General features: G+C 36.8%; 1 protein-coding gene across 1 annotated transcript in view; it reads right to left on the bottom strand.

The window, feature by feature from the left end:
* Window positions 1–91: 91 nt before the first annotated feature.
* Window positions 92–14,648, bottom strand: part of LOC139123231 (cadherin-23-like) — a 57,715-nt gene continuing 43,158 nt past the window's right edge. The window contains 16 exon segments of the mRNA XM_070689354.1: window positions 92–2,318; window positions 2,751–2,838; window positions 3,360–3,443; window positions 4,484–4,608; window positions 5,321–5,387; window positions 6,504–6,659; window positions 7,032–7,120; window positions 7,384–7,667; window positions 8,141–8,416; window positions 8,965–9,082; window positions 9,929–10,039; window positions 10,431–10,625; window positions 11,282–11,505; window positions 12,546–12,726; window positions 13,372–13,619; window positions 13,981–14,181. Coding sequence (XP_070545455.1) covers window positions 960–2,318; window positions 2,751–2,838; window positions 3,360–3,443; window positions 4,484–4,608; window positions 5,321–5,387; window positions 6,504–6,659; window positions 7,032–7,120; window positions 7,384–7,667; window positions 8,141–8,416; window positions 8,965–9,082; window positions 9,929–10,039; window positions 10,431–10,625; window positions 11,282–11,505; window positions 12,546–12,726; window positions 13,372–13,619; window positions 13,981–14,181 — 3,806 coding nt within the window. The 3' untranslated portion in view covers window positions 92–959.

Here is a 14,648-nt window from a genome sequence, read left to right as displayed (position 1 = left end):
ATTTTAAAATGGAACATGTTTATCTTTCCCACATGGAAATATCTACCAAGTTTAACCCCTTTTCTTTCATAATGAGTTGGTTCTGCCATGTTACTGACACTAGCAAGATTTACAGGTATATCCTAGGGCTTACACAGCTTTTACGCTCGATATAACTGTCAATCATCTTCAGAGAAATTGATCAATCCTAGAGATAGGCAGACTTTTTCAAAACAACAAATTGCAGCCTGATTCAGAAGGCAAAAAATTTTGACCTATTTTGTCAGTCTCTGGGTAGACTTGTGTGTGTATTATTTCCACATTACCCATCACTAACTTATCCTATATTATCAATGATGTCATAACCCTCAACATCACCTTTCAAAGACAATGTTGTTGTCTCAATGAAAGGAAAAATATAAGGGCGACTATTTACACTAAAAAGTAAACTGTGACTGAATTCAAAATGTTTTCTTAACAGTGAGTTAACAAGATCACATAGACTCTGAAAAATCCCCGTCTGCAACATGAAATGGGTTTTAGTTTTCTATCAGAACAGGCTTTTTCATATTCTGGGCTCTTTCCATTTTGCAAGAAACAGACTTAATTCTCACAAGTGTGAAGTGAAAAATACATTACCTACACAGAAATAGGATGAACATTCACTGACACTCTTTGATAGTTTTCATTTGTCTTATGTACTTAGTTGATTATCCCTTTAAATCCAGTGTTTCCATTTATATAGAACTTGAATAGAGGGTGATAAATTCTATCACAGAAAATTTACAGCAGTGAAATAAAATTTTCGGCAAAGTTTTTGGCTTGGTTCTTCTTTAGAAAAATTTGTCAAAATTGTTTTCAAAATATCTGACAAATGTCTATGTCATGGTGGCTTGCTGTCGGGTCGATTTTTTTACAGTTTCTATAATGACACCGACAGCCTTCCTGGTAAAGATGTACAAAGATCACAATATATTATCTTAGATGTACGTCTCTTCATCCTCTAAGGCAGCTGAAAGCAGCTCTTCCCTGGTTCTGCGTTCACTGTTCACTCTTGCTGATCGCACAGTGTCCTTTGAACTCACTGACTCACTTCCGTCGCTGAGGTTCTTAAGAAAGGCAAATTCCACCGGCTGGTACTCCTCGCTGTCATCTGAATCCTCTCTCTGGGACTCCGGAAGAGAGCTGACATCATCAAAGACACTGTTTCCGATTCCGCTTGCTGATCTATCATCGTTATCAGATTCAGAGTAGGACGTGAATTCTTCATCATTTGCATCTCTTTGAGGTGATTCTCTGTCTGGTTGAGAAACTGAAACAGCATCCCGATCTCTTTCTGCAAGTCCAACATTTACCATATTGTTAGCAGATTCTGGTTCTGCTACAGTGTCAGAATCCGGAACTGAGTTATCATCTCCCTCAAATGCATCATTTGTAATTCCATTCCCTAATTCCACATCCCCTTGAGAATCGGGAAGAGAGTCATCATCTTGAAATCCGGGATTTGCAAGTCCATCTCCTGGCTCCCTACCTCCGGCAAGATCACTGTCCTCATTGGATACTGTCAATGGAATCTCATCACTTTCAATTCCGTCAACCGGAATATTGAGTCCTATTTCATCATGTTCCGGATTAACATGGTAAATCTGGCATGCGCCTTCTGATCCGGATGATGACACAGAGTCAGAATCTGAAATGTTTTGTTCCATGGAGTTATTGTCACTTTCCTTGGAATCAAGTGGATGGTAACCCTCAACACTTGAAGGTTCCATAAATAATTGTGGTGGATCCTGTCTGCTGGTAGTCCCTAAATCTCTCCTATCATTCCGGTCTCCTGGTTTTACTACCACTTTCACTTTGTATTGTCTATCATTCCAGTTATTGGAACTTCCGTTCTCTGCCTCATCATCAGCATGGGAACCAGAATTCTGAGATCCACCTGTTTTCACGGTGTCAGTTTTGGAAACTGAAGATAGGGAACTGGAATCCTCTTCCGAAATTGGAGTAAGTGCTCTCCTGGAACTGTAATCAATGGTGAGCTCCCTCATTGGTACAATCTCCCCGTTCAATTCTGGCTCTGATAGGCTACTCGTACTGTTTCCGCTGAGTAACCCTTGTGAGTCATCCGTGTCAGAGTCCCCATTGTGGTGCATTATTTCAATCTCTGCATCGCTGTTTGATGGTGATCTGCTGATCTGAGTTTGCACCGTGTGATTGTGAGGCTGCTTGCTGACCCCATTCACTGGTGAAAAAGTCACAAGCGGCGTCCTGGCTCTTTGTTTCGAGTGTCCCCTGTGTGAACTGTCTTCATCATCGTGGAAAAAATCCATTGTAATCTCCTGCAGGGGAAAAATTGATGATGTGGAAGAATTATCTAATATCTCAAAAATAACATTGAACCAAAAGGCACATCAACTTCATAGAGAGCACAACTGACCTTTGACCCTTGACAGCTACAATGTAGTAAAATTTCTGTACCTTCGTTCTGTGAACACATAGGGGATCTAGCCAGAATTTTCTGGCACTAAGGGTATAATTTATTACGACATCAGAAATTTACAGCTTTTGAAGTAGTCATGAGGTTGATAAGAATAAGCGGGAATTACATATAAGACTATACACAAATTTTACAAGATTCAATTTACATCACAGAGACTGATTAATGAGTCACCACATGTACATAGAGTTAAACATAATTGGTCATTGAATATTTCTATAGAGTTCAGCTCAATCCATTATGTAGAAATCTTCCATGCAAATCATCTGCTCACCTGGGCTTCATACTCCTTGTCAGTATGTGAGAGACTATCTGGCCAATCACTAATCCAGCTGTAGTTGTCGATCCACAGAGGGTTTGACCTAAATCAAACCAGACAAGAGTAATGCTAAACAAGGTATGCTGGTGTAAAAATGGTTATTTTAACCCTTTGAGCGCTGTAATTTTCTCCCACCAAAATTTTAGTGCAAAATGTTACCAATTTTTATGAATTATTCTGTAATTTTTTGATAATTTTGGACCAAATAGACATCACATTTTATTAGCTACACTTTCTCCTCAAAATTTCGGCAAAAATCTGAGAAAGATTGAAAGGGGTTTATTTTATAAAGGGGACAAAAATAGATTGGCACTCAAAGGGTTAATGACCTAAGTATTCTGTTTTACAAAATTACTGACAGGAACTCCATTTATTCATCATGATCATCATTGATAGATGTGGAAATGGCAAGAAATGCAAGATTTGAAATTAAAATCTTTTTAGAATACAAAATCTGAGTAGTTCCACTTCAACAATTTTCTGACATACACAACACATTGAGACTACTCAGAATAAATCATCCCAAGTTACAGCTTTGGCACTTTAACGCATATCTGGACTCACCCTTGGTAGCTGGAATCCCTCAGCAAATCTGATGTAGAGGCACCAAATGAAAATGTCGCAATGGCTTCCAACTTCCTCCTGTGTCTGAAGAACAAACATGGAGCATTTATAATTATTTTATTCTTTGGCAGGGAAATCGCAAAAATTAAAATACTGAAATCCTGACAAGAGGAGCATGCAAAACTAAAAAATACAAATCATAATAATGGAATTAATAATATGCCATGTGTATGTTCATTTCTTAATCATTTCTATTCACTCCAAATTAGTTTTAAGGTAGTATGCACCTTGAAAGTGAAAGACTTAAACTTTTGTTCAAATTTTCCTTAATGTGACTTTTAACCATTCTCATACCAAATCAAGAATAAAATCAGTGGTCTCTGTACAAAGTTAGGTCCCAAAGAAGCAAATTTCCTAACATTTACTGATATTTGAAATTCAAAATGGCCACCATCCCTGTTAGCTCTGTGGGGAAAATACAATTTTCAATTTCTACAAATCTAAAACACTGACAAATTTTCTCACTCAAAGAGCTTTAAAATAAGCCCCTACAAGTGGTGGTAGGTCACAAAACTTGCAAAAGTTTGAGAGTCTGAATATCTGTCCCCAAGGCACGAACTACCTAAATTCACACAAGAACAGAAAGATTTGGTTGCTAATCAGCTAAGTTCAGTGTGCCAAATTTTTCTTCAGTATACACATCTACAATTCAAGCGTTGACATTTAACTCATCATTTCTCCCTAATACTATTACTCTACAATAAAATTGACAAATTAACAGATTTCTATATGGATTTGACTCATGAATTGAAGTACAAAAATAGACAACACTGTTCATATACTCTCCCAGATTCTGGGTTTGCTCTGATTTTCTCTACGTTTGAGTTTAATATAAAATCACCAAACATAATGATCCAACACCACCACATCTATTTTTAAACTTTGTTCCTAATTTCACGGACTGTATGTGAATGAAAATTGGTACAGCACTGATTTACTCTCTGGTGTACATTTTGTGAGATTGTTTGAGAAAATCGTTTGTGTGAATGGGTTTGTGTGTGTGACTTTGTTTTGACTGTTCCCTTTTCTATGAATGGTGACTGGACTACGAAAGACAGACTTACTTGTGTTTGATCCAGCAGATACACAGTGTGTAAATGAACACACCCATGAAGAGTAAGATACCGATAGTTACCAGTGCTGCTTGTAATAAAGTGATATCCTCATGTTCTCTGGGAGGTATGGCAGGCTGAAATTTGAGAGTAAAATGTCAGAACAGTGATCATATATATGAAAAACTCAAAATATCCCTAGTAGCATGAAAAGAGTGGCCAGTAGATTTTGCCTGGGCTGATAAAACAAAAAATTTGTGGAGTGAAAGGTACTAGGTTCATAAGCTTGCCACTGTGAAATTATTTAAATCTATCAACACCTTGATTAGGGTCTTGTCCAATCAGATGTCTTGACACCTGAGATACTCCCTAACAACACCTGGTATTTTGACATGGATTTTTTTCACCTTCGGCACTGACCACACAGAATCTACCAGCAGTGTTTCTAATCATTGAGCTTTGCTCCTTTGGTCATGGCAATAAGTGTAATTTGCATAAACTTTTATGTGCCATGGCCAATGGTCAATGGTAGTGAGGAAACTTGTTATTCCCACTGAAAGTATTATCTTTTCAAAGAGTGAATTCCTTCATTGAATTTCTGATTAATGAAATCAAAAACTGTCTCCTTTGACATGCCACATATTATCCACATTCTGCATCTTTTCCATTCCACATTCCGTATATCATCCTTTCAAAGAATCAATTCCTTCACTGTTGTTGTTATAAAAGAATTCTGAGATTTTCCCCCTTTCATATTCTGTATTCCATGTTCTAGTAAGGCCAAGCCTTGGCTTTAATAGCAATGGGGCTGTACACACAGAACATCAATGCAAAATCATGTGTTCTTACCACAATTTCTATCACGTTGTACACTTTGAATAAATTTTCTAATCTCGAATAATTTTCATCGATAATTCTGTAAAATAAAACACATCAATCAAGTTGTACATTAGTTACCAGGCAGTAATCTGATGAGTATAATATACATGGACATATCTTGTGATATATCTAGTCAAACTGGGTCAATATGGATAAAAATAATTTTTAAATGATAAACTCTAAATTATATTTGATAAGCTTTTTACTGACTTTATAACACGGGAGTGGCTACAGTTTATGACAGTTGTGTACAAATGTTGACTGGCCATCCTGGGGTTCATTTCTAGGTCATACTGTCTGTGATGGCTTTACTGAAATTTCAGCCAAGAAACTGTTCAGAACTTTTGCTCAATCTTTCTTCCATGAAATTATGAACTTCTGTCTTCCATAATCAAGAATAAAATCAATGTCACTTGAAAAGTTTTGGGATCAGAAAAACAAATTGGCTAAAATGCACCAATATTTTAAATTCAAAATGGCCACCATTTCCTGAGTTAACTCTATAGGGAAAAATGACATTTTTTGATTGTCACAAAAAGACAAAAGCAAAAATTTCATTTACATCACCAGCTTTCATACAAGTCTACAAATTCAGCAGATCAGAAAAGCATTGCAAAAATTTGAGAGTCAGAGACTGTATCTTGGACACATTGCACCTGAAGCTGAAGAATCAGCTTTAGAACAAAGCTTGCTGTACAAATGTGTTCAAACAATTTTTTTCTTCTTTATCATTGATAATTATGATTCATGAGCAAATCTAACTTAAACAGTCAGCATAAACTGTAACATTTCATGATTTTTTTCACTTATTTTCGTTCACAATGTTTATGTTCTAGTCACCAACGCATGTACAGATGCACAATGTTGAGCATGTCAACTCAGTCTGTACTTGTGTACACTGCATTGTTATTGTTGACAAGTGAATGCTGGTCTGGACTAGAATTCAAATGTAAACAATAACAGTGCATTCTAAAGATATTCACCCTGTGTTGACAGGTTGAATAGTGGGTATTTAAACATGCTTTGGAAAGTAGAACAAGAACTTTGTGTTGTCATAAAAACATTAAAAACGGTGTAGAAAATCACCAAAAGTTGTCCCGTGAATTGATGTGGTAAACTGCGATAGGAATGATATTGTGAACAGTAAACTTACTCAATGACATGATGTACATCCATGATTGTGTTTGTGTGTGGATCCACAGCATGGATCAACATGTCTGTCTTTCCAAAGTCCACTTCACTGTCGTCTGATATGTGGTACTGGATGTCATCCACATGGATCAGTGCTCCGGTTACATTGGAAATCAAACTGTGGAATAAAAGAAAATCTTTCAAATACATGTATATGTCCACACTCCAAATTCTAAATACGGCTGCATGAGTTGATACAATATGAAGTGTCATTCACATGGCATAAATTGTGATCATGAAGACAGTCAAGGAGATCTGCTTCTTCTTCTTCTCATCATCACTGTCATCATCAATATCATCATCATCATTATTATCAGTGTTGTCAATATCACCATCATTATCATCATCATCTTCGTGGTCATTATCATCATCATCATCATTGATATATGTGACATTTTCTTTCCTGTAGATAATCACTACACCAAGGAAAAGTTTACATTTTGTAACTAATAGGTTATCATCCTGTCACATTTCTGACAAACAAACTGACCTTATCAGTTGTTCTTTGAAATCTTTGACTGTATCCGGGTCAAAGTTGAACACCATCTTAACTCTCTGGATATCTTTTAACATGTAGATCTGCGAATCAGAAAGTTACGTTAGCTTCATACTAGCTGAAGAACTTTTATGTTTTGTTTTATCTTTAAACTCATTCAACACGGAACATACCTTCAACACAACATCAACTTTCTGATATGATATGATCTGATAACCATTACAGAAATTGATATCTCTCTCATGTCATGTAGATATAGATATGTATATGATATATTACAAACAAAATACAAAGATTTGCATAAGCTTTTTCTATGGATTATACAGCAAATGTACAGCTTTTTTACCTTTACGATGGTCGTGTCATTTTGATGACTGATGTCCTCCACATAGATCTGAAGTTCGAAGTAACCGTGGTAAAAGGTGACAAAGAGTTTATTAGTGCGGACTACGCCATCCAATTTACCAATCTTGAATGCATCTGGTACGGCACGTGGATCAGCATCACTGGTTGTATCCACATGGAAACTGGATATGATGGAGTAATGGAGCTTGCTGTTGTTGCCGGTATCAGCATCCACTGCAACCACGGTGATGAGTTCTGATTCATACTTGGCATCAATAGACAATCCTGCAATGAATCATGGGATAGAGTATTCATACTAAGACAGGATATACCCAAAGTGTTTGCTGCGCAATTTTAGATGTAAAAGTTACAGCTGAAAAAACTATGTGCCCTATCTATTTCCCATATTTCCTACAGAGGCAGAAAGCTTCCAAGAGAGTCATTGGCACAAATACTATTGGGTCTGGGAAGGAATTTTTTCCTGTACACCTTGCTCCTGAATGAACTGACTTATTATCATACTCATAGTTTGCTTCTCTCACTCACTTTCTTATGCAATATATCTATGTACTTCATACCTGTATTATGTGACCAACAAAATGGCACCCCTCTTGGTGAAAGAAATAAACATTACCATATTAAGCATAGGCTCACCTGCTGTATACAGTATACATGATCTACAAGAAAGGCAGCCCTATTGGCGAAAGGAACAAAGAAACATATTCTGGCCTCATTACCATATTAAGCATAGAACTCACCTGCTGTGTACTGTTGTTTAGTAAAGACAGGACCATTATCATTGATGTCAACTATATCAATGATAACCATTTTAAGGGTAGGGTCATCATTTCTATAATCAAAGTTTGATGAATTCATAGTTTTCCTCTGCGTCGGACCTTCAACTCCGTAGTCAGGGTCATCAGAAGCTTTGACTATCAGGACAAACTGGTTGCTTGTCTCTCTGTCAATCTCTTCATTCAAAATGATGGTGCCATTGTCCTTGAACATGTAGAAAATATCTTCTTCATTGCCATCTGTTGACAGATTATAAACAATTTTACACATCAATTATGAAATATTCTCAAAATATGTGATTCAATCCATATAGTTATTACTGCATTATATGACTACGGTAAAACTATTTAGGTAATGTAATAATAAACAGATTATGTTTTGTAGCCTTGTCATGAGATATTGTATGATCTCATCTGATGAATTGTTATAATGTTTTTGAATGAAGTTCATAAAGATTTCTATTGACATACATATGTGATATTCCATCAATTACACAACTTTCTTTTATAAATAAAAGAAAATCAGCAATCTGAACAAGCTGGGTAAAATAATGGTTGAGAAGTTATTAAGCGATTATTTTTCTGAATCAGACATCCTGAGAACTGCTTCTTTTGTAATACATACTGATGTTTAAAGAAAAGCCTTGCTGAGGTGAGGTTAGGTATACTTGTTCTGTTTTCTTTTTACACAGGGATTTTTCTTTCTAATTGCAAAACCTCCGTGCATGCATTTAGAAGACTTAAACACACAAAAATATTGTGAATGATGTGCAGTGTCTCCAACTTACCGATGATAAAGTAGTACACCCTAGCATTTTCACCTTCATCAGGATCTACAGCTGGAACAATATGGCCGACAACACTTCCTCTGGATGAATGTTCTGCAATGAACATTGTCTGCGCAAACTGGAATGGAGAATTGCATATCAAGGTGAAGGACAGCAACATTATAGCAACATGCTGATTATTTTTGTATATCAACAGAAATTGTTGTCATGGTCTTCCAGTAGAAATTATCACACTTTGCTGATTAGATAGTCAACATATTTTAAAAATTTACTTAAAATTGGTGAAATTTCACCTGAAATTGCATCAGTTATCTATCAGTTACCTAAAATTTGTCGATGACTAAACACATCTTCAAAGCAGGTCTTCCATACACTGCATATCAATTGTACACCCACATTTACAGATCAGAATAAAGATAACTGGCAGATCATGTTCATAATGTAAAACACAAACCACAGCTAGTGTATATCAGCTTTGCCATGAACAGGGTTTTCATGGTGGCCACCAGTCAAAGCTAAAGCTGGAAACCTTCAATATCTATTACATTTCGACTGAACTTTGAAGGATTTCAAGTAAATTTTGAAATGTTCCGGTTGTCAAAATGAAAAATTGTAATAGTTTCTGCAGTAAGTATGAAAGCCTATGAAAACGCTGGGTTTTCATGTACCTCAGTATTTGGTTCTAACATTTAGGTGGAAACAGATCCCAGAATGAAATAAATTGCATGTACTTTTACATTGGAATGTTTGAGTTTTACATGACTATGAATTTAAACAGCTGACACTTTGCTGGGTTTTACAGATTCAATCCATTTTCCAGGCACAAAGATGAATTGAATTTCTCCTACAATTTTTCATATGGCAAGATTTTTAACAAATCAGTTTCTATTGGGAACACTGAACCAACAATTTTGAAAGTTACACTTCATTCATTTTGAGGTCATAGGTCAAATGATGTACTAACCCCGACGTCAGGAAAGCTGGCTGTATTGTCATTCTCGTCTTCAACATGAATCACAACAGTCAAGGTAGTCTCAAACTGTGGTTCACCGAGGTCCTTGGCCAGTAACACAATCTGTTCAGATACAAAACAACCTCTCAGTTTGTATCAGAAAGTCAATTTGATGCCAGGGTAACATTGTTCAAGCATTGTGACTCATGTGATCACTTAATAACAAATATTGAACAATTAAAATGCTAATAATTTTGATCAAACAATAGCCCAGTAATCTTTCATAGCTACGCCAGTTACTACAAGAATATACAAAGACACAATAAACACAGCAATGGTATTATTGTACATACTCCGTGACATAATCCATCTGAAGGAGCCAAAAATGAGAGCACTTACTGCACAGATTTTGGATCAACATTTTTTCCTGAGGAAAGTTGGGCCCACAGATACAGGAAAAAGGACTGTCAAGATTGGATGAGAGGAATGCATGGAGGGTTTAAATCAAACTTACTGTATAGTGAGTCTTCTCCTCTCTATCAGCTGTGAATGTTGTATACAGATTACCATTGTCTTCATGGATGTAGAAGTTCTTCCAATCTTGATTTTCACCTTCAGTTTCAAAGAATCCGTAGTGTACAGCTCCGTTATCACCGAGGTCTCCATCCTCCGCTATAACCTGAGTTATGAAGTAGCCCGGTGGTCTGTTCTGTTTCAATGAAATAATACACAAAATGTAGCTTTCAGTTAAACTTGTTAACCCTTTGACTGCTGTAATTTTTCCCACCAAAATGTTAATGTAATATTTTACCAATAGTTGTGAACTTTTCTGGAAGATTTCCATAATTTTGGACCAAACAGATATCACATTTCATCAGCTACAGTTTTTTATCAAAATTTTGACAAAAATTAGAAAAAAATTGACTGTGGTACATTTTATAAAGGTGACAAAAATAGACTGGTGCACAAAAGGTTTTAAAGAATGGGTGCACAATAGAACCAGTTGCAGCAGTGGGATAATCTACTGTCTCTTTGGTTAGAGTCATATATTGCTTCATTTAATTAATTTTAATCTAATTTATTTATTTTGTTTGGCCATCCTCCACCTGAATCACATTTTCCAGTAAAAAATGTGCATTTTAGATGTAGAGATGCTGTTGTCAAGGTAAATAATGGATTTCAACATTTCTGTGGTGAACAGAACAAGAACTTGCAATTGACATAAAAAGCAAAAATAGTGAAAAAAAATCATCAAGAGTTACAGCTACAGGCCTTTAAATTATAGCGCATTTTAGAATATGAAATAAAAGTCAAAAACGTTGAAAGAACTAATGACATGACAGTATTCAAGTTGCCTCGACTTACCTCTGGTATACTGAGAGTCTGATTGCTTCGTGGATTTATGAAGACTGGTTTTCTATCATTGACGTCTACAATTTGTAAGAGAACACTAGTATTACTTGATAAGGGTGGAGTGCCATAATCTGATGCTCTGATCAGCAGATCATACCGGAATCCTATCTGTACATTCCGCTGGAATAACTTTGCAAGGGTTAGGGCTCCAGACTCTCTGTCAATGTTAAATTGATCTGTAGTGGGAATAAATGGACAAACCAGAATCAATAATTGTATGTCTTATAACATGATTACAAATACATGTACCTTACTTTCAATATTCTACCCTGATGAGATCCCATGGACATCCACTGACAGGTCAAGATGACATCACAAAGATACTTATCATATACCCACATTCACGTGCCTATGTAAAGCTATGGGGAGAAAGCGCCCTCAGATCCGTGCATTTTTTTTACGTATCACGCCCCGGCCCGGTGCCCAAATATGGGCAATTGCGTGCATTTCTGAACTACCTCGATTCCGGTTACTACGCGCGTTGCTATCCGCAAACGTTCCATTCGTACACAAAGCCAGCGCGAGATTTGGAAAACGTCTGCTCGCTCAGATCGTAGTTGCGCGTGGCGACAGTGGAGCCGCGCCGGTGACATCGGCTTTTATTTCTAAATTCTAGTGAAATCCTGTGTATACTGTTCAGTATAAATGTATAAATTTCAAGAAACTGACATCATGCTTTTATCCTTCTTACACCTCGATTTCAGCCTTGATCTCTGTTGGTCACGTAATAGTACGCATATTGCTTTGCGCGTTCTGGAATTCTGCAGGTAAACAAATGACGTCATTATGTATGTCAATCCGCGACGGGAAGCGGCCATCGTATTTATGAAAAACTGACACAAATTGCGATGAATTTTTGATATCGCATGCATTTTTATCTCCTAAACAATGTTGAATATTATGTAAACTACATATTTATCATTCCATAAGGTATATGATAAAACCTTTACGGCCCTGATACGGCTTTTGCGGCCCTTGGTCGTACGACGTACGGGCCCTCGCACGCTCGGGCCCTTCCGCCTACGACCTCGGGCCGCAAAAGCCGTATCATGGCCGTAAAGATTATTACTGAACACCAAAGACATTCACCACATACCCTCATGACATCAAAAAGACCTTTGCCACATACCTAGATGACCTCACAAAGACACTAACAAACTCTGATGACATCAAAAAGACACCAACCACACACCTTGATGACATCACAAAGACTTACCATTATTATTACCACCGATGATCTCATAGAACACTTTGCCATTGCTGCCTTCATCTAGGTCAACTGCAGTCACCTCAATTATTATTGTCCCTGTTTGTTCATTCTCCAAGACTCTCCTGGTGTAGTTTGGTTTGGTGAATATCGGTGCCACATCATTGACGTCCTCCACAGACACAATCATCTGAAAGACAAAGCAAGATTCAGCTTCATCATAAAAATACAGGCAGACACATGTAGATACTGCGACCACACTGAAATACATAATAGACTGGAAAAGTTAGATGCCAAAGTTATATTATTGGGCATACAGATCCATTTTTCAAATATTGTTCAAAAACATGTTCAAGTATGTAAATGGTACAGGGTTTTCATGTAAGTAACATATTCTCTGTAACCTCACTGTAGCAATAATTTATCTCAAAAATGTTTGGAGTCAATTCACCAAAGCAGTTAAAATAACAATTTGAAGGTACTCAAAATACTTCAATTTTATCATTAAAGTTAACCCTGTTAGTGCTGTAATTTTTCCAATCAAAATTTCAGCATAACATTTTACCAATTTTTATGAACTTTTCTGTAATTTAATATTGGAGCAAATTTACATAACTTTCCAATTACTATGATTTTTGATTAAAATTTTGGGGAAAATCTGAACAAAATTGTCTAGATCTGAAAAAAGTTGTTGACTATGTTATACTCAAAAAGGCGACAAAGTTTGACTTTAGCACTCAAAGGGTTAAAGTCTATCAAAGCCTTCTGTAATCACATTTCACTTTAAGAAAGGCAAAACAGATCAAAACTGGAGATCTCAAAAATTTCAACTCACTGTGGCAAAATCATTCAGAGTTTTATTGCTATTGATACTTCTGGATATTGGCAGATTTCTGGCTTCAATGTCAAGTTCATATTCAGCTCGATCTTCTCTGTCAAGGGCCTTGTTTGTTTTCACTTCCCCACTCTGTTCATCCACCCGGAAGACATCGTCATGGTTGCCACCGATGATGTAATAGAGAATGACACTGTGTTCTCGGATTGAGTCAGCATCCGTGGCAATCACTTGTCCAACACTTGTACCTGTGGAAAAAAACACCACATCACTCCGTCACTCCCATTGTCAATTTTCACTACCGGTTTATAGTTTTAAACACAAGGACTGGTAAAATAGTTGGTAGTCAAGAAGTGTCCAGACTTTTGAAGAATTTTCCAGCAGTTTTCCAAACTGTTTAATGCTCGGAGTATTTGTTGCTGCTAAGTGGAAATTTCTGTGTGACATTCGCACGGTATTGGACAGTTTGGACACCTTTAAGTTGTACATATTACACTTTTTCCATGGACTTGCTCAGAAAGGAGTGAAATCAGAGAACTTGACTGAGTGTGTAAGCACTGTGGTAGTACACTGTGTACCATTCACTTAGTAACTGCATTCTTCACCCACCTGGGGGAACATTTTCCCTGATACTGGTCTGGTAGAATTTGACTTCAAATATAGGTGCTTGGTCATTGGTGTCTGATATTGTGATATGTAGCTGGGTTTGACCACGTCTTCCATCTTGGTCCTTTGCTTCAATGGTCAGTAGGTATTCTGGTCTGCTTTCATAGTCCAATGATTTGACTGTGGTTAGGGTTCCAGTCTGAGCTGTAGATTGCACATGCATTATGGGATATTAATTCTGGGAATTGATGCAACTATACCACAGAAAGAATTAATGGTGTTCTGCGGACTCAGTATATCCAAGAGGTCATGAAATGTTGGTGCATATAAAACCAACGTGTACAAATGCATATGGGAATACAGGTATGCTAAGCAATTCACCGAAATAGCACAAACTGAAGATGTACCCAGAGAAAGTTTTTTGTCACAGCATAAATTAATCCTTCTCCCACAATGATGAATTTTATTGATGTTGCTTTTCCTGCTTATGGTCATGATATCTCTGAAAATATTTCAAATTTCAGTTCCAAACAAGAAGCCATGGTATTTGTACTTTTGATGTTTCAAAGCTAACCATCAGTATTGGCAGTATTGATGGACAATGAAAGACAGGCATGCAAAATCAATTACTTCTTTTCTTATCTAATGCTCAATTTCCTAAATTATTGTAT

The sequence above is a fragment of the Ptychodera flava genome, chromosome 22 (assembly GCF_041260155.1).
Source record: "Ptychodera flava strain L36383 chromosome 22, AS_Pfla_20210202, whole genome shotgun sequence".
Classification (NCBI taxonomy): Eukaryota; Metazoa; Hemichordata; class Enteropneusta; family Ptychoderidae; genus Ptychodera; species Ptychodera flava.
The sequence above is the reverse complement of the archived record's forward strand: the minus strand, read 5'-3'. Positions and strand labels throughout refer to the sequence as shown.